The sequence below is a fragment of the Myxine glutinosa genome, unplaced genomic scaffold (genome assembly GCF_964187855.1).
Source record: "Myxine glutinosa unplaced genomic scaffold, kmMyxGlut1.1 SCAFFOLD_413, whole genome shotgun sequence".
Taxonomy (NCBI): Eukaryota; Metazoa; Chordata; class Myxini; order Myxiniformes; family Myxinidae; genus Myxine; species Myxine glutinosa.
In genome coordinates this window covers 134,600-156,031 of record NW_027616515.1, presented here as the reverse complement: position 1 = coordinate 156,031, position 21,432 = coordinate 134,600, and the positions used below count along the sequence as shown (strand labels likewise).

Below are 21,432 nucleotides of genomic sequence, written 5' to 3'. Positions count from 1 at the left end.
TAGTTGCGAGTGGGTGCCTGAGGATCCCGGGTGTGGATCGGGCAGCCCAGTGCCAGAGAGGGCACCGAGTGGGGAGAGCGCCAGAGGGCCTTCCCCAGGTAGTTAGGTTAGGGTAAGGAGCAGGTAAGCTCGGAGGCAACTGCAGTGGTGGGGGTGTGCAGGTGGGTAGACCCGCTGGGAGAGGTACACGTCGCGGCCCAGAAATTGTGCGAGGGCACCGGGAGATGAATCGGGGGAGTGAGACCCCAAATTGAAAAGCACCACAGTTTGGTCAATGGGGGTTGGTTTTTAGAACCCATAGTGTAAGAGGGCCAATGGGTTGGCCGGAGAAAGACCCCGGGTAGTGTAAAGTTGTTAAAGTCATTTAGGAAATAGTTAGGATTGATGAACCTGTCGCACCATATGCAGCCACTTACCTGAGGTGATGATGATGACTCCACACCTGTGTTTTCTTTGTTCTGTTGCAGGAAATGAGAATTGCTGTGAGGATTTGTGAGACGCATCACGACGTGGATGAGACATTGGGGTGATTCCATCTCTCCCTCCCTAGGAGGGACTGATGATGAATTGGTGATAGCAAATTATGATGTTGAGTTGGAGATGGCAAATTTTGATGTCGAGTTGAAAATGGCAAATTTGATTGGTTAGGAGGGAGAGAAGACGAATTTGGTTTATGGGAGGAACGGGGAAGACAGTAGGGATGTTTGTTAATTTGTAAAGTAGATGTTTATGGGTAGTGTTGTGTTTTGTGGATACAGTAAGGGGTAAGGGAGGGGCAATGTAGGTTACCTGGTGGGGGGGAGCGTACGGTAGGAACGTACCTGTCTCACCTGGTTCCCATGTGCCCCCAGTGTGCATCATCTTGTATTGCGTGCACTTTTGCGCCCTTACCACCTTACTCACTTGTCTGCTTCTTTTGTCTCCCACCTCCGAGGATCTGGCTTTGGGGCAGAGAGAGAGGTGCTGGCTCCGCAGTTGTGGGCCTGCACGTTCGCTGCTTGCTGCCTGGATCGATACACCATATGGACCGCAATTTTGGTGGCCACCCACAATGGACCGCAGTTCTCTTGCGGCCAAGCACCACCCATTGATGGACCTCTGGGTCAACGTGGCACCTATGCCAAACAGGTGAACCACTAATAGTTGGCCCCCTGACGGCCACAATAAGGAAATGGACGCGGTTGGCGCCTTTCTTTATTTTTGAAGGAAGCAGAAGGCCAAGTGCACCACACGAAGAGCAAGAGACACCTGCAGGGTTAGGGGTTGTTGTTTTTATTTTAATGGACAATGGTGACTGCACCGATTGGTGCTTGGGGTGGTGCTTTTGGTGCTTGGAAGGGGTGCTCTGCACGTTATTAAAGGCCGTAAGGCCACAGAGCACTCGTGGGTTGGTGTATCGATGCTGGCATGCGTGCTCTCTCTATGCATAACATCTGCATGTGTTCCTCCAAAAACAGGTCCTGGATCGTAGTGTAAATATCAGCGTAATCTTGTAAATAATGCTCCCTACCGGCTGTATGTTTAGTTTGCGAATTCTTTCCGCGATTCGGTTATCCTGTGGGTGTGTTTCTGTGAGGAGAAGGGTGCAACGTCGCAGGGGGACATATTTACTCATTTGTGAATATCTGTAAAACTGTCGCACTCAGGGTAGAGTTAATAGTAGAGGGAACTACATCTGAGTGCCACACTAAAATAGGTAAAAATTTATCGGGTCGGGACGCCCCGAGGGTAGAGAAGGGTGCAATGTTGCGGATATGGGACTTGGCCTCCATATCCGCTTGTAAATATTCCCCTATTTCCCCAATACTCCCCAACTATCCCCAATCCCCCATTCCCTAGTCCCATTGTCTGTAAACAACACTCTGTAGAACCGACCTTCCCCTTTTTCCCCCATTAAATGTCGTGCCCAGATCCACCGCATCTCACGTAGACGACTTTCGGACATCTTGCTAGTTATTCTTAGTCTATGTCAGTTAAGGACTCGTTTCCATTAATTCTGACTCTTCGTTGCACCAGAATGTGATTGTATGGCACCAGTAGTGAGTTTAGGACCTCCCCATACCTCCTCCCATCTTCCCCATGCAACAACAACCACAACAACTACAACTACAACAACAACTACAACAACAGAGGGGCGCGGCGCGGCGCGGGGAGTGTGCGTCCTCACTCCGGCTCGGTTAGCCGCCATTGCCCATGCGCTCCACGGGGTTACCACGAAGGGGCTGGCTGTCAGCTCCTCGTCAGGGGCGGAGCCCGGTAACCCCCCGCAGCCAGTGAGAAGCGGCGGGCCGATTCCATCTGGGGCGGAGCTAACGAGCCGAGGGCGTGTCACTCCCCGCCGGATATGCGCAGTGACTTACCGGATGTGAGATGAGATGCGCCCCCAGCTTGGAAAGACAAGTCGCGACCTCCGAGCGCTGAGCGACCTCCCCGCATCTTTGGACCGGACCGGGTCGATTTTGCCCCTGAGCCAAGGTGCACCTTGAGCCATCGAAGACCTGCCCCTCCTTGCCATCAATCCCCGTGTGAGTCAGTTTTGTCCCGTTTATCTGTGGTCTGTCGGGGCTACTATAAGACCGTAATTAAGTGCCTATCTTACTATGCTGTCCCTCTCATTCCTGTAATCTAACCTTCCGCCATATTATAACCTCCTCCGGAGGTCTTGAGAACCGTATCCCTGGTGTCGTGTCATTTTAATCCCAGCCGTTGTGTCCTTTTCCTTCATTGATCTAGCGTAGCGCGACTCGGCCAAGGTTCGAGTATAATCGGGTAACTTGTGCGGACACGGCGGCCATTCCGCTCGGCCCACCATAACATCAAAGTCGTGTCTGTAACAATATGATGGTCATGTTCATGTTTTCTTTTGTTCTTTTTTTTATTGTGAATAAAAACAGCAATATGAGTACATCATTTCTATCAACTATAAATTTCAGTGGAGTACAAAAATGGTTTTTCATAATCTTTTTCATGTGTCATAAATATGTCATAATCTCTTTTTCTTTTTGTTCTTAAAAACCATAGAAAAATCAAATCCCAAGCAGAGTTGTTCAAAAAAAAAAATAATCCAACAAATACTGCAACCACTCTGGCAAAATGAAATCTATAAGATATCTGACCACAAGGTTTACAGTGCAATAAATATAAGCCCTGGATATAAACGAAATGCTTCAATACTTCTCAAGATGATTGGATGTGCATTGGGTTGTTTCTATACTGTATACTTTATTATTATTTCTTTACAGTAACAAGATTCATGGATAAAAGTTAAGCACACCTCAAATATTAGTTTGTCAACATGTTGAATCAAACTCAATTTATTATTTATTTTTTTCCAAACGTAAATGAAAGAACTTTTGATGAACAAGCTGGTTTTCTATTCGATGGGAACAACTTGTTTTAGATCCTCTCCGGCTTCTTCAAGCGATGAGGAGGGTTGCAGGAGGCCTTAATTCTAATGGTTCTTCTACATTATTAACCTTTTGAGATGTTCATTCCTTAGTGCCAGCAGTGGATGTCATTATTCACTGGTCTTGAACCACATCAGAGTTTCCAGCAACTGCATTCTAAACGCAGTTGTTTTTTTGTTGTTGTTGGCGTAGAACAGTGCCATTACAGACCTCCACCTTTTGTGATTTATTGAGCTTCTTTATGGACAGCCTCCATTTTGTGATTTCAAAAATAAGAATCAACAAAACCTCTAAATTTATGTCGTCATTTGTTCAACACGCATGGTTTTATTTTTCATAAACGTTGCTATGAACCAGAAAAATGCAGCAAAATGCAAAAAATACCATGTAGTACAGTTTATTTGTTTAAGCAGTTTATTTGTGATTCTTTAAGCATTTAGGTGGCAGTTTAAATGAGGGGAAATGTTTATGGAAAAGTAACTCGTTTTCTCTTTTTCAACTTTTCAACATTTTACATGACAATTTGAGTCCCTTGACCATTTTGGCGTATTTACAAAGTGAGCGTACTTACTTAAATGTACCATTCTGGTATGTGATACATATTTGAATACTACAGTATATTCTAAATCTATAAGATGAGTAGTATCATTACACTACCACTTTCCCTTTCCTTTTATTCCATCTTACCCTCTGTTTATAAATATACATATGAAAAAAAAACTTTAACCAATTCACCCATTCAGGGCTCCCACAGCAAAGGAGCAGAGCGCCTGCCAGCCTTCCGGACAATTTTTCTTTGCAAACTCATCGGGATCTGGGATATCGATCTCACCAACCGTTACTGCTCCGCTATTTCCACTTTGTGTTGTTGGATCATCATCGGTTTTTGCAACATTGCCTTTTACTGCAGATGTGCCTCTTTCTTTACCATCTTGTGGCGTAACCAAGTGCATTCGAGCTTCTGTCGGTCCTTTTCGGCAAACCCGAGGCCGCAAACTGGCATTGTGGTGACAAGGGTTGCGGGTTGCCTTTAAGGTTGCCTCAGCTTGTGCCCAATAGGACGCAGCCTTACGCCGATAGCTCCGACAAGCCTCGGGTTTACCTTCATACAGGCAGGATGCGCCCAAACCTTGACAGGTCACCTGTAATTGAGACAGGCCTTGTGGGGTTTTCATCATAATCCAGGTGCAAGCATGGCCACTTCTTACCTCGAAACGACCAGAAGTTGGAATTTTTTCTCTTCCTCTTCCTTTCCCCTTCTTCCCTTGTCCTCCTTTTCCTCTTCCTTTCTTTTCACCACGTCCTTTCCGTCCTTTCTTTCCCACTTTTCCTTTCCTCTTTCTTCTATTCTTTTCGGCCTTTCTTCTGAAACGTTCACTCTCATGTAAAGCCTGATACCTGGGTGTGAAAACAAGTGCAGACTCCATAGTGTCCATGTTGTCCTCACGTATCAGGTGTGAGCCTTTCTGTTGTTTGGAAAGTTCCTGGCCTCCGCCTTCTGGTAAAGACTCTGTTGATAGATGTCCGGGGGAACTTGAGGCAAAGGCATAAAGTGTAAGGAACGAGAGGAAGAGGAAGGGAAGCAGGAGATGCATCGTTGCTCGTCTCATGAGCTGTGGAAATAAATTGAAGAAATGTGTTAGTTTGACTGTGCTGTAGGTGGAGAGCAATGAACAGGATTATGGATTTGACAATTTTTTTTTTCTTTTGTTAATTGGCCTTCTCTTAAGGGGGCATTATTTGCAAAGTTGCAAACTTGCAAATTTGAAAAAACTTGCAAAGTGAACTCCAGATTCATGAAATAATGGAAAAACATTGTACGCAATTGTAATTTCAATGTATAGGAAACGGAATCCTGATTTCAATGGCCACTTACAGCAAATGTGTGTTTACATAATATTAGTTTACATTTTCCCCTATAACTTTGGAATTCTTAATTCTTTTCACTTCAAATTTGGCACAGATATTGATAATGACCCAACAAAGATATTAATAGAGTTTTATTGTATTATGACCTTGGGTTTTTAATTTAAAGGATGTCAATTCTCATTGGACGATTAATGGTTGCCATGGCAACACGAAATGCCAATTATACAAATGCATCAATTAAAATGTTTGTTTCCTAGTATTGTATATATGTACCAAGTTTGAACGTAAATGGACTTGTCATAGAGAAGATATAAGCTGAAAAGTGGTAATTCATCATTTGTATGCATCTGGTTACCATGGTAACCATGCATAATATAATGCTATGTAATGTATACCAATGTAATGTTCATATATCAAGCAACATGTACATATATAGTTTTGCATATTTTCAATCAAGACATTTTATCAAAAAGTGCATTACTGTGATTTTGTGTTGTTTTTACTGTGTTCAGTGTAATGCTCCCTTAAGTAGATAGCCTGGAAGTCTTTTTCTGCAAGAGCCGGTACCTGGAAAATGGTTGGGTTTGCATATTTATAAGGTAAAATTTTAGGCTGATCGGCTTCTCGCACATGTTTGCTGCATTTTAATCAACAAATATATTGCAAAAGCATTTGTGTGCTACTCATAGAAATCCAAATCCAGACCCACACTATTGAAGATCCTTTTAGGAGCTCAAAGTGATATGCATGGAAAAATAACATTGATCAGTTCTGTACTTCAATCTGAATACTGTGAATCAGACTATCATGGCTAGTAAAATAAATGATGTACAAGTCATTTGCTGAAGATTTAGAGATGGACAAAACATTACAGCATTTTACATCATCACAAGCAATCAAATTTGCCGCTCGCAGACCTAGCCCCTGTCCTTATTTCGTTCTTTTTTATTATCGTGGTGGTCGTGCATGGACTAGCAAAATGAAGATACTGGGCTGGCATCTCCAAGATTGTACGTTCAGATTTAGCTGAAAATAATAGTTGTCAGGATTTAGATTCTCAGCTTACGGAAGCATCCAGTCATTCTGATATTTTGCAGGCAGGGCGAGGCATCAACATGTGTGCCGTACTCATATGGCTGTTAAACTAGGTGTCCAATCTACTGCCATTAGTTGGTGGATGTTAAAGATTCCACAGTGTCTTTTGTGAAGTCTGTGAGCTATTACCGGCACCATGAACAAATTCCAAATTCCTGCTCTGACCTACATAGTCAAACGTCAACACCAGCCTTGTCTTTTCATGAAAGTCTCTTTTAGCTTGTTCATGAAAGTCTTCGAACAAAAACCTTCCACAGCTCACCCCACAAATCATTGTGGCTGTTAAAAAACTCATCTTGTGGAAACAGCATGGTATTTGCACCTGAGATGAGCTCTATCAGATTGTCAGTTACAAACCCAACTTGCTCAATGACAGCCTTCAGGGATGGGGAAATCTGCATGCGTTGCCTGGTCTGGTTGATGTGCAATGCGATTCCACATATTGTGGTTTACTTTATTCCCTCAGGACATCTTGGCATGGGTGCTAAAATGTTACTTAAGAAAAAGCAGGGGCACCTAAACTTGCCCGAATGATCAATAACTAGAACGGCACTCTTTGATATCGCGCTGTCGACCGATATGCCTCTGCCCACATTATTGCATCATGAAACATTCTTGTGCCAAGTTTGATTTAAATCCCTTCACCTGTTCTCAAGTTTCACATTTTTACTTGACATGATCTTTGACCTTTGTTGCCAAAATCGAATAAGTTCATCATAATATATACTTATTCCAAGTTTGGTCAAAATCCCATTGCTTGTTTACAAATCAGCTCGGTAAGACTTTTTACCAAACAGGACCTCTGACCTTTTACCTTTTGACCCCCATATCTAATCAGTTCATCTTTGCATCATCATACATACTTGTATCAACTTCTTGCTTTGGCTTGTTGTGTTTGTCTTTGTATGTTCTTTTTTCATTTTGTGCGACAAAATGTCTTTTCTACCCCTGTTAATTCACCCCAGATCCACTTTTCTGAAATATCAACTTCTTTCCTGGAAGTCCTAGCAGTGTCCACGTGTTTTTTTTTTTCCTCTCCCACCCCCCCCCCCACCCCCTTCCCACACCTTCTCCCCCCATCCCCCAAGCCCCCTACCTCCCACAGATCTCCTGATAACTCCCTGCTCTCAAATGTTGTACTTGTGTGCTTCCCCCTCTCTCCCCATCTTGTCTCCCACTCTCTTTATTTCGTCATGTGTCCGTGTATTTTTTTTTTTTGGCATTAATGTTAACTCTTACACGAGCCTCGATCTTGTAAAACAAAAAAAAACCTTGGTCAAAATTCCATCACTGATTCACAAGGTATCGTGGTCACAGGATTTTTACCTGACATGGTCTTTGACCTTTGACTTCATGGCCCCAAAATCTAATCAGTTCATCTTTACATCGTTATACTGTTCCGTTTATGGGAGTAGATTAGAGAATGCCATAGGAAAAGTAGGATGGAATAGAAATAGTATGGACCATGTGATGTGTCGGAGCATTTCGATGTAATAAGTAGGGAAAATGTAGCTCAAGGCTGTGTTCAAATGCTCGTCATACGAGGGGTGATGCCGTGTTCATTGGTAGTAGGCATTAAGATTAATTTCTCCTGTTCGTGATACCCTCTGTGGCCATCCCTAACATTTAAAACAACTGCTGGCCAAGCAAAACATCAGCTGGATAGTATTCACGCTCCATGGACACAATACGGCAAAGACCTGCCCAGGAGATGCGGGGCTACAGTGGTTCAATGGGCGGGGGAACTGGACCGAGATTCATTCGTTCATTCATGATAGTCATTACGCGCCTTTATTTTGCTGTAAATAATTATTGGTATATTTTTGTTGTTTCGTTCTAGTTTGGGTTTCAGAATAAACCCGTGTGTTCCGTGAAGATAAAAGCTTCGTGGTTCTTCAACCTGTGCGCGCAATAATCGCCATAATTGGACGATTGTCTCAGGTGTTAAGGCTGGTTCGGTTCATCCATCCAAGGCTGGTGATAACTAGCTGCGGACGCGACAATACATACATACCCGTACCAACTTTGACTTTTATTACTTCAGCCGTTCTTAAGTTATTGCAGGAACGAAAACCTATCATGGACGGACAACCCCCCCCCAAAAAAACAAGGTGATACTGCAGCTGCAAAAATAAGGTAGGCTGGACAATATCAGGGAAAGGAAGGGTTCAGAGTTGGAAAATAAATATTATTTTGACACCACACTTAACAGAGATAACAGATTTACAAAAACATTTATACAAAATCGAAGTTCATGGAAGTGCAGGAACCAAAACGGCAATTACTTACACTGGGGCAACAATTGGACGTTAAATGTCTCATATAACCTATAACTGAGATCAAACATTACCGTGGAGTGATATCTCATGCCAGCAGAAGCATACCCATCGATGCATAGATTTTTGTTCCCCGTCGCACCGCGGAGCGAAAGGGGGACTATGGTTTTCCCCTCCATCCGTGTGTGCGTGCGTGCATGCATACGTGCGTGCGTGCGTAAGCGAAGGACCGAATTGTAATTTGGTGTGTGGGTGCAACCCACGTCAAAATCCAAGATGGCCACCGCCATGTATGTCTGAACCTTGTGAGCGGAATATCTTGGAAAAACAAGCGAAGTACCAACTTCTAATCTGGTCTGTGGGTGTATCTAGGCATAAGGAAGAACGCTATTGAAAATTGGGTCGCCACGTCAAAATCCAAGATGGCCGCCAGCATATATATGTCTGAACCTTGTGAGCGAAATATATTGAAAAACAAGCGTTACGCCTAGGTCCCCCGTCGGTGAAGTGATGTGAGTTGACAAAGTGGAAGACGCAGAAAACATGCTACGATATGATATTTCGCTCACAAGGTTCAGACATACATGGAGGCGGCCATCTTGGATTTTGATGTGGCGACCCAATTTTCAATAGCGTTATTCCTTATGCCTAGATACACCCACACACCAGATTAGAAGTTGGTACTTCGCTTATTTTTCAAGATATTCCGCTCACAAGGTTCAGACATACATGGCGGCGGCCATCTTGAATTTTGACGTGGCGACCCAATTTTCAATAGCCTTCTTCCTTGTGCCTAGATACACCAAAACACCAGATTAGAAGTTGGTACTTTGCTCATTTTTCAAGATATTTCACTCACAAAGTTCAGACATATATATGGTGGCGGCCATCTTGGATTTTGACGTGGCGACCCAATTTTCAATAGCGTTCTTCCTTATGCCGAGATACACCCACACACCAAATTAGAAGTTGGTACTTCGCTTATTTTTCAAGATATTCATCTCACAAGGTTCAGACATACATGGCGGCGGCCATCTTGGATTTTGATGTGGCGACCAAATTTTAAACAGCGTTCTTGCTTGTGCCTAGATGCACCCACAAACCAGATTAGAAGTTGGTACTTCGCTTATTTTTCAAGATATTTCGTTCACAATGTTCAGACATATATATGGTGGCGGCCATCTTGGATTTTGACGTGGCGACCCAATTTTCAATAGCGTTCTTCCTTGTGCCTAGATACACCCACACACCAGATTAGAAGTTGGTACTTCGCTTATTTTTCAAGATATTCATCTCACAAGGTTCAGACATACATGGCATCAGACATACATGGCGGCGGCCATCTTGGATTTTGACGTGGGTTGCACCCACACACCAAATTCGAATGCGGTCTTTCGCTTACGCACGCACGCCCGCCCGCACGCAAACACGCACGCCCGCACGCACGCACACACGGAAGGACGGACGGACACACGGACGGAGGGGAAAACCATAGTCCCCCTTTCGCTCCGCTGTGCGACGGGGGACAATAAACGGACTACTAACTTCTAATCTGGTGTGTGGGTGTATCGACGCATAAGGGAGAACGCTATTGAAAATTGGGTCGCCACGTCAAAATCCAAGATGGCCGCCTTGCGTCTTCCACTTTGTCAACTCATCACTTCACCGACGGGGGACCTAGGCGTAACGCTTGTCTTGTTTAAAATTACACCGTTTTTAATTTTCTGGCTGTGTTTGATACATCTTGACATACCATCAGATGGACGTCACAAAGGCATTAAATGAGTGAATGTAAAATGAATTCGTTCTTTAGGGGTATGAGAATCAACAAAGTTGAGATGTCCAACTTGAAGGTTTACAGAAATCGCTTAAGAATTTATGATAAGGATTGTTTTGCTTAAAAAACATGCGATTATTGAAACATGCTACGGTATATCAATTTTTGTCTGCTGTTAAAATTACTATGTTTTGTTAATCATCTGTGAATACTTTTACAGGGATAACCAGAACGGCACTCGGTAGACCGCATACCTCCGCCAGGCTGAACAGTTTATGTTTTGTATCCACTAATCGGCCCGATCTGGATCCGGACCTGAACCAAAATCTAACCGGCTTGTTCTTGTCACACACACAACCAGTCCACCAAGTTTAGTCAGAACTCGTCCATAACTTTTTTAAATATCATGTTATATTTCGCTCTTTGCCCGATCCCTCAATGGTGAAGAATCACTTAAAAATTAAATAATTACCTTATCAAATTCCATATTCAGATCTTTACCAAAATCGAATCGATTAGTCCTTGTCACACACACAAACGGTCCACCAGGTTTCGTACAAATCCGCCCACAACTTTTTGAGATATCCTATGTATCGTTTTTGGCCCGATCTCCCAATGGTGAAGAATCATTTAGAAATTCTTATAGCCGGATCCGAATCCGGATCTTCACCAAAATCTAATCACTTCGTCCTTTTCACATACACTACCTCTCTGCCAAATTTCGTCCGAATTCGTCCACAACTTTTTGACATATCTTGTTCACAGACAGACAGACAGGGGTGAAAACATAACCTCCATCCACCTTGGGTGGCGGAGGTAACAAGGATATTAGAAGACAATTTATGGAAAAACACATGCTTCATGGTACTGAACCTGGTGCCCAAAAATATAACATAAACCAATGGTTAATACATGGGAACCAATAGTTAAGACATAACTAGACAATTAAAAAAAGAGTAACATCCACAAGAGACTGGCAGGATAATTTAAAGGTGTGTGCACACACTTCTGATCTGTTGAGTCTGCGATTGAATCTCGATAGCTGTAAAATTCCATCCAATCGTTTCATATACAGGGTGAGGCATCAATGTGAGTGCCATCCTGAAGATGGACGTTAAACCAAACGTCCCATTTGCCAGTATTTGTTGGTGGACGTTAAAAATCCCACGGTGTCCTTCACGAAGAGTAAGCGAGCAATTGCCAGTACCTTGAACAAATTCCAATTCTTGCTCTCGCCTACAGGGGGCACTGCATCAGCGGCACTGCTGTACTCCCAGCATAGCATGCTAGCCCATACCCATGCTCTGTATATGAAAGAAGAGGACCTGACGCAGCTATAAACTGTCACCCTGGTGTTTTGCATGCACTGTGCACTATCCATCGGAAGGACATTAAGCCGGAGAACTCATCTACCGGTACAACTTACTCGTTGATGCACGTTAAAGATTATCTTTCGTGTGCAGTTGGCGAGTTTTTACCGGCACCTTGAACAATTTACAAATACCTGCCCAATCTCTTTCCAAGTGTGGGAAACTCACTTCACATTATCAGCAAGGTCAGGGAATCCATCATTGCAGTTGATACGAAATCCTTCCTTTTCACCAACAACCTCGTTTTAGATCAATTATTTGGTTTCAGACCAGGTCACTCCACCTTGGACATGCTGTTTCTACTCGTAGTGGGGTGGCTTAGCCCAAATATTCAAAAGAATTGTGCATTTTGTGATACAAGCACCAAATTTGGCACAAATGTACATTAATATGTTGCGAACATTTTCAGATATTGGGCCACTTGAAATTCCGTAATTTTTTTTTTCAAATTTTTTCAAATTTCGTAATTTCAAATTTTTCGGGTGACACCGTCACAATTTCGGTCTTCGAGGCCGGCCGATAGGCAAAGTGTGACCGGAAGGGACGAGGTTCTCCTGACCACGTGGCCCTCGATCTGGGAAGCGAGAGGCGTTCCATTAGTGGACGCGCCCCTCACGCCCGACTTTTGGGCGGCCCCGGCAGGCCGTTTGTTTTGACGTTCCGTGACAGGCCCCGCACCCCCACCTCCGGGCCGACCGGAAGCTTGTGCTGAGTACATCATACCTGAACAACTCAGTGAGGCAGAACACAGCAGTGCACACCAGGGTGACCCCTTCAGTGCATAAACCAATTAACCTGTCCACTGCAGGGCATATAGAAATGAAGTTATTTTCTGCATATAATAATAATATAAGTTCAGTTCTATATAACAATTTCTGTTATCACCACTACCACTACAACTACCACTACTACAAGCTTTGTCTGGAATTTTGTGGACTAACAGACAAACAGACATACAGACAAGCTGGGATCAAAACATTACCTCCTTCCACCATTGAGTGTAGAGGTAAACATCATGGAAATTATATCATGCCCTAGATTTAATTCATGCTTACCCGTGTATTTGCTTCACTGGTTCACAAGGTCTTTTGCATACATGTAATTCAGACTCTCGTCTTCATTGCTGACCACACAATGTTCGCAACATATTAATGTACATTTGTGCCAAATTTGGTGCTTGTATCACAAAATGCACAATTCTTTTGAATATTTGGGCTAAGCCGCCCCACTATATCGGCCGGCCTCGAAGACCGAAATTGTGACGGTGTCACCCGAAAAATTTGAAATTACGAAATTTGAAAAAAATTGAAAAAAAAAATTACGGAATTTCAAGTGGCCCAATATCTGAAAATGTTCGCAACATATTAATGTACATTTGTGCCAAATTTGGTGCTTGTATCACAAAATGCACAACAGGTTTGCTATGCTGCTACACTATCGCCCAACAATGGATGGAGGTTCCTCAATGTCAGACATGAGATCACGGTTGTCTCTCTGGATATATCTCGTGCTTTTGATACAATCTAACACCGCACCTTAATCCACAAACTCTCTACCTATGGCATTATATACATATTATATATACACACATTAGGAGACGACGATGGTTCACGAGCGAGCGGTATTCAATGACAAAGGACGGACTATAACCGAAACAGGCCCGGACAGGCCAGGCCCGGAAATGTCAAAACGAAGGTTACTGACCTTGAAATGACATAGAAAATAATGTATAATCAGTTATGAGGTTAGTTAGCTACACAATACCGAAAATTCGGTGAAAAATGAAATGAAATGAAAAAAAAAAAAAAAAAAAAAAAAATTAAACATCGAGCTCCGTGGGGCTAGACACATGACATTGGCCGAACCAAATATCGAAACACCCGTCAGATTCCACCAAACCCCTCGGAGAAGATGTAGCTTGAACTCGATTACCCCCTAAAAAGACATCTTTTTCGGGCGTGGCTCCGCCCACAATGGGCGCAATACGCCCACTCTCGGCAGGACACAACTAGATCATGATATCAACCTCCCACCCAAGTTTCATCAAGATCGGAAGATATCATCGGGTAGTTATGCTGCGGACAGACAGACACACAGACACACACACAGACAGACGCACACGTGACGAATATAGTGGTCACTTGATAACTCGTGAACCTATAATTATATATATATACACATACTGTATCATCATTGCACCCTATTATGTCAAAAACTTTGCCATTATCCGTAGTTTTCTGTAAAATATGTTTTTCACGTTTTTATTTACAATCAAATGTGGCAGCCAGATCATGTGACTGATAATAATGTAATAAATTTAATTCTTCACTCACATCGAGTGATAGATCAGATATATGAAGTTTCAGATTTTTTGGACAAGCAGTTGCAGAGAATATTTTTTTTGTCCCCCGTCGCACCGCGGAGCGAAAGGGGGACGATGGTTTTCCCGTCTGTCCGTGCGTGCATGCGTGCGTGCTTGTGTGCGTGCGTGCGTGTGTGCGTAAGCGAAGTACCGCATTCAAATTTGGTGTGTGGGTGCAACCCACGTCAAAATCTAAGATGGCCGCCGCCATGTATGTCTGACGCCATGTATGTCTGAACATTGTGAGCGGAATATCTTGAAAAATAAGCGAAGTACCAACTTCCAATCTGGTGTGTGGGTGTATCTAGGCATAAGGAAGAACGCTATTGAAAATTGGGTCGCCACATCAAAATCCAAGATGGCCGCCACCATATATATGTCTGAACATTGTGAGCAAAATATCTTGGAAAAATAAACGAACTACTAACGTCTAATCTGGTGTGTCGGTGTATCTCGGCATAAGGAAGAACGCTATTGAAAATTGGGTCGCCACGTCAAAATCCAAGATGGCCGCCACCATATATATGTCTGAACCTTGTGAGCAAAATATCTTGAAAAATAAGCGAAGTACCAAGTTCTAATCTGGTGTGTAGGTGTATCTACGCATAAGGAAGAACGCTATTGAAAATTGGGTCGCCACGTCAAAATACAAGATGGCCGCCGCCATGTATGTCTGAACCTTGTGAGCGGACTATCTTGAAAAATAAGCGAAGTACCAACTTCTAATCTGGTGTGTGGGTGTATCGACGCATAAGGGAGAACGCTATTGAAAATTGGGTCGCCACGTCAAAATCCAAGATGGCCGCCTTGCGTCTTCCACTTTGTCAACTTGCATTACTTCACCGACGGGGGACCTAGGCATAACGCTTGTTTAACCAAAATATATAGACGCGGACACAAATAGTCAAATACACAGACAGACAGAAATGTTAAAATAGTCTTGCAACCCTTTTTGGGGCAAGACCAATAAGACAATACATAGAAATATTTCATAATTTATATTTTAAAGTACTCGGATTTTTCCGTCAGTCCGTCTGTCTGTCACACATGCTCTTTTCACTGGGGCGTCATTACGGCTATGTCATACGCTAGGCCTCTCCGGACGTGCATGTTCATTCCGTCCAGCACTCAACCTGTCTCATCACTTCGCTGACGGCAGTTGAACAACAAAGCCCAACAACTCTGATTATCTGACATCCGTAGGCGACGGGCTGAGAACCAGACACTAGGTGACAGGATGACGGATTTAGTAAGATGGCGGTGTACTCAATTTGCACGACCTCGGAAGGATGACAGGCTGAGTCAACCCCCTGGTGTTAATTACAGTGATCGACCGGGATTCGAACTCAGGATCCTAGGTATCCCAAGCAGGCACCCTAACCGCTAAACCAACACCAGGCTATGGACATCAAAGAAAGGCATTTGTAAATGAAAATTTACGTTAAAAACCCCATAAACGCATATGTAGAATAAAAAATGAAAAAAACTCAATATCTAGCATTTGCAAATTGTAATTTATAAAGCTGTAAACTGTGTAATAAACATGATGATAATGTCCATAAATGAAAAAAAGAAAAAGCGTCTGTACATGAAAATCTATCTTAAAAAAAAAAACTGGAAACACCTCCTGGGAAAAAAAAACCTCAAACACTTTCAGTGTAAACTGTGAAATAAAAATCTCAATGGAAATTTATATAAAAACCGGAAATGTGTGTAAAATAAAGAAATAAACCTAAATTGATATCTAGCAGCAGGTCATGATGTTTGCCTATTTAGGTGCTTGTGACAACCCAAATCATGAAGCTTCTATTTATGATTTCTTATTTATGATTATTATTTATTTCTATTTATTTAATTTTACCTACGCACAAAGCATGGTTTGTTATTGTTCACACAATGTGTTAGCATACCCCACTAGTGTGTGTGTGTGTGTGTGTGTGTGTGTGTGTGTATATGTATATATATATATATATATATATATATATATACATATACACACATATCTATATACAGTCACGTGAAAAAGTAAGTACACCCCATGTAAAGTTTTGACTTTTTCAACATATTTCAACATACAGCTATTTGATCTTCATTTCAACAATATTGATAGATAAAGGTGATATAACATAACAAATATCATGAAACATTTACATTTTGTAGTCCATTGTATCATTTAAATAAACATAAATGCAAATTTCGCATGTGGCAAAAGGAAGTACACCCCGACATTTATCACCACTTCAAATACCTAAAATTAGAATCAGGTGCACCAGCTCAGGTGCAAATGATTAGAACATCGTTAGAGAGGATCTTGGAGGAACCTGTCATATTTAAACCTCAGACATTTACTTTGGTTTGCTCTTTGTTGTTGAAGTGTGCGGCGTCACCATGCCTAGATCAAAAGAGCTCTCTGAGTCCTTCAGAAAGAAGATTATAGAGGCCTACGAGTCTGGGAATGGATTTAAAAAGATCTCCAAACAATTTGAAATCAATCATTGGACTGTCCGGAAGATCATCTACAAGTGGAGAAGATTCCAAACAACTGCCAACTTGTTCAGGCCTGGCCGCCCCAGCAAGTTCAGCCCTAGAGCAGTCCGCAAGATGCTGAAAGAAGTCTCTAAGAACCCCAGAATGTCATCACGGGACCTACATGTAGTTCTTGCCACTGTTGATATCAAAGTGCACGAGTCTACCATTAGAAAGAGGCTGCACAAATTTGATCTACATGGGAAGTGTGCCATGCGGAAACCTTTGCTGTCCAGAAAGAACATCAGGGCAAGACTAAAGTTTGCCAATGAACACCTAGGCAAAGACCAGCACTTGTGGAACAATGTGCTCTGGACAGATGAGTCAAAGGTAGAGCTATTTGGCCACAGTACCAGTAGACATGTTTGGCGAAAACCAAAGACAGCATTTGACCACAAGAACCTGATACCAACTGTAAAGCATGGTGGTGGAAATATTATGGTTTGGGGCAGCTTTGCTGCATCAGGGCCTGGGCAGCACACCATCATATAATCCACGATGAATTCTTCATTGTACCAGAGGGTGCTTGAGGATAATGTGAGGCCATCTGTCGGAAAGTTGAAGCTCAACCGAAGGTGGACCTTGCAACATGACAATGACCCTAAACATACCAGTAAATCCACCAAGGAATGGCTGAAAAGAAAGAAATGGAGGGTTCTGGAATGGCCAAGTCAAAGCCCGGATCTAAATCCCATTGAGATGTTGTGGGGGTATTTGAAACGGGCTGTGCATGCAAGAAACCCCTCAAACATCGCACAGCTGAAAGAATTCTGCATGGAGGAGTGGGCAAAAATTTCTCCCAGTGGATGTCAGAGACTGGTAGACAGTTATAAGAAACGCCTACTTAAGGTTGTTTCTGCCAAAGGGGGCAATACCACCTATTAGAGCCAAGGGTGTACTTACTTTTTCCACATGCGAAATTTGCATTTATGTTTATTTAAATTATACAATGGACTACAAAATGTAAAGGTTTCATGATATTTGTAATATTATATCACCTTTATCTATCAATATTGTTGAAATGAAGATCAATTAGCTGTATGTGGAAATATGTTGAAAAAGTCAAAACTTCACATGGGGTGTACTTACTTTTTCACGTGACTGTGTATATATATATATACACACACACACTGGTGGGGTATGCTTCCACATTGTGTGTATATGTGTATGTATATATATATATATATATATATATATATATATATATATATATATATATATATATATATATATATATATATATATATATGTCTATATATATATATATATATATATATATATATATATATATATATATATATATATATATATATATATATATATATATATATATATATATATATGTCATTTTGGCTCAACGACCATCAGCAAAACCATAGGTTCAATGCTAGTACTTATTATAAGGATGGGTGACGAGGTCCACACCCTCACATGAAAGTCGGAAATTAAAAGTGATTGTTCATTTAATTTTAAGGGGTTGGCAGGATAGTTTCGAGGTTCGCACACTCGACCCGGCTATAAACTGTCATCCTGGTGTTTCAGATGCAGGGCGAGGCAACAATGCGTGTACCATCCATCAGATGGACGATAGCCAGAGGACCCGTGTGCCAGCACTGGTCGTTATGGTGGACGTCGTTTTGAGTTAAAATATCCCTCGGTGTCTTTCAGAAAGCGTAGACAAGTTATCATCGGCTCCCTAGATAAATGATAAATTCCTGCCTCGAAAAACTGCTGGAGAGGTAATGGAAAACTACGCAGGATAAACCTTGCCAAGACATTGCTTTGGTAACACTGATTCTCACTTTGGTAACACTGATCCTCGCTTTTGTAACACTGATCCTCGCTTTGGTAACACTGATCCGCGCTTTGGTAACACTGATCCTCTCTTTGGTAACACTGATCCTCGCTTTGGCAACACTGATCCTCGCTTTGGTAACACTGATCCTCGCGTCGGTAACACTGATCCTCGTGCCGGTAACACTGATCCTCGTGCCGGTAACACTGATCCTCTATCAAGAGTAAGACAGGTTCGTGATGATGATGTTCATTTAAAAGGTTAAAAATTGTTGTGAAATAATTGTTTGTAACATTACTGCCAGACTCTGATTTACATCGGGCGACAGACTAAACTCGTCCTCATTCTCTAGTAATAATTATTAAGGTGTACAAATTCCTCTTTCTGCATCCCGAATGGTCATAATGACCGAGCAGAGCATTTTGAAATAAGACATTATTTTTGACTCACCTGAGAATACAGCAAGGCAGGTTGGTTGATTCTTGGTTGTAAGGAATCCGGAGGTTGAGTTCTGATTTATACGACCAGCCTCCCTCAGAATTTCCTCCAACCTCACTTTCACTCCCAACACCGTTCCCACCACTCCCTTCCCACCCTCCTGCCTTCATTCTCCAGTTGTTTGATCCCTGTGAGTCTCTCCCACCCGCCCCCTGCATGCATGCCGTGCGGACAACAGAGATATATTCAAGGAGAAGTGGAAAAACTCATTTGGATGCAGTCCATGTTTCCTTTGCTGTACTGTTATTTAAAACCCTACAATGTATGTGCTGCAGTAGGATAAGCATCTGATTTAAAACGCATGGAATCCTACTTTAGATTCCTCTTGAAACGGTCTCAGATTACACAACAGAAGAGCCACAGGCATTTGATGTCCAAAGGTTCATTGTCGTACCTTATCGGAACCATAGAAAATGTTCACAATTAAGGTGAACAAACGGTTTTGCCATTATTAAAAGGGGATTTTGTTTCATTCAAAGAATTTGTATATATTTGTGGTCAAAATCTATTGACTGTTGATCTGGATATGCCAAAACACATACACATATACATACACATATACATATACACACACACACACACACACATACACATATACATGCACATATACATATACATACACATATACATACACATATACATACACATATACATACACATACCACATACACATACACATATACATACACATACACATATACATACACATATACATACACATATACATATACATACACATACACATACACACACATATACATATACATATACATACACATATAAATACACATATGCATACACATGTACATACACATACACATACACATATACATACACACATACATATACATACACATGTACATACACATACACATACACATACACATATACATACACATATACATACACATACACATACACATACACATATACATTTACACATATGCATACACATGTACATACACATATACATATGCATACACATACACACACATACACATATACAAATACATATAAATACATATACATATAAATACATATACATATAAATACACATATGCATACACATATGCATACACACATACATATTATATATATATTATTTTTCGTGCAAAATGATGTATTTTTCAAACGAAGGTCACCAAGTTTAAATAAGGCATCCATTGTTCAAAGTACTTTCCCATCATGGGATGAACGTTCATTCTTCTTAGTAAAAGATTGCTTTTATGTTTTGTCAGATTGTGGTCACATCAAAGACATTTTTGCTGAGGGAGCGCCCCGTTATGACGCATGCGTGCCTCTTGTTTCCACTAACACAGTAGCGCACTTGCCTCCCATTGGTTGTTGCATGAACTGACAGTTCACCTGACAGACCGTCCTCCAATAAACGCAACGCTCAGGAACAACCGCAGGCGCTAATATCCTACGTGCTGACCATTCTCATATTCTCCACTGTTTTTCATACGATTTATAGCTATTCGGTATAAAAGAAACAATAGTTTTACTTTTGCCAACCTTTATTTGCATTAAGTTATCAACTTAGCAGATTATATATATATATATATACATACAGTATATGTATTGCATTAAGTTATCAACTTAGCAGATTATATATATATACAGTATATGTATTGCATTAAGTTATCAACTTAGCAGATTATATATCTATATACTGTATATACATACAGTATATGTATTGCATTAAGTTATCAACTTAGCAGATTATATATATATATATATACATACAGTATATGTATTGCATTAAGTTATCAACTTAGCAGATTATATATATATATATATACATACAGTATATGTATTGCATTAAGTTATCAACTTAGCAGATTATATATATATACAGTATATGTATTGCATTAAGTTATCAACTTAGCAGATTATATATCTATATACTGTATATACATACAGTATATGTATTGCATTAAGTTATCAACTTAGCAGATTATATATATATATATATACATACAGTATATGTATTGCATTAAGTTATCAACTTAGCAGATTATATATATATACAGTATATGTATTGCATTAAGTTATCAACTTAGCAGATTATATATCTATATATATATATATATATATATATATATATATATATCGATATATATATATATATATATATATATATATATATATATATATATATATATATATATATATACACGTATATATTGTATATATATATTGCATTAAGTATATATTGCAATAGTATATATTGCATTAAGTTATCAACCTAAATTGCATTGTTATCTTGCATTATCTTGCATTGCAAGATAACTTGCATTAAGATATCAACTTAGCAGATTATATGTTATATATGTATTGCATTAAGTTATCAACTTAGCAGATTATATATATATATATGTATTGCATTAACTTATCAACTTAGCAGATTATATACTAGCGGGGTCACCCGTGGGAATCCCACGGGCATGGATGTGT

At 41.0% G+C, this 21,432-nt stretch overlaps 1 protein-coding gene across 1 annotated transcript; it reads right to left on the bottom strand.

Moving 5' to 3' along the window:
- Positions 1-2,850: 2,850 nt before the first annotated feature.
- On the bottom strand, positions 2,851-18,980 carry LOC144888978 (fibroblast growth factor-binding protein 3-like). The gene is made up of 2 exons (XM_078768769.1): positions 18,928-18,980; positions 2,851-5,020 (listed from the first exon to the last, which is right to left on the bottom strand). The coding sequence occupies exon 2, from the start codon at positions 5,015-5,017 to the stop codon at positions 4,139-4,141; it is 879 nt and encodes a 292-aa protein (XP_078624895.1). The 5' UTR covers positions 5,018-5,020; positions 18,928-18,980; the 3' UTR covers positions 2,851-4,138.
- Positions 18,981-21,432: the final 2,452 nt, after the last annotated feature.

Coding starts and splice junctions, on each gene's coding strand:
- LOC144888978 (XM_078768769.1), bottom strand. CDS start 5,017: ATGAGACGAGCAACGATGCATCTCCTGCTTCCCTTCCTCTTCCTCTCG.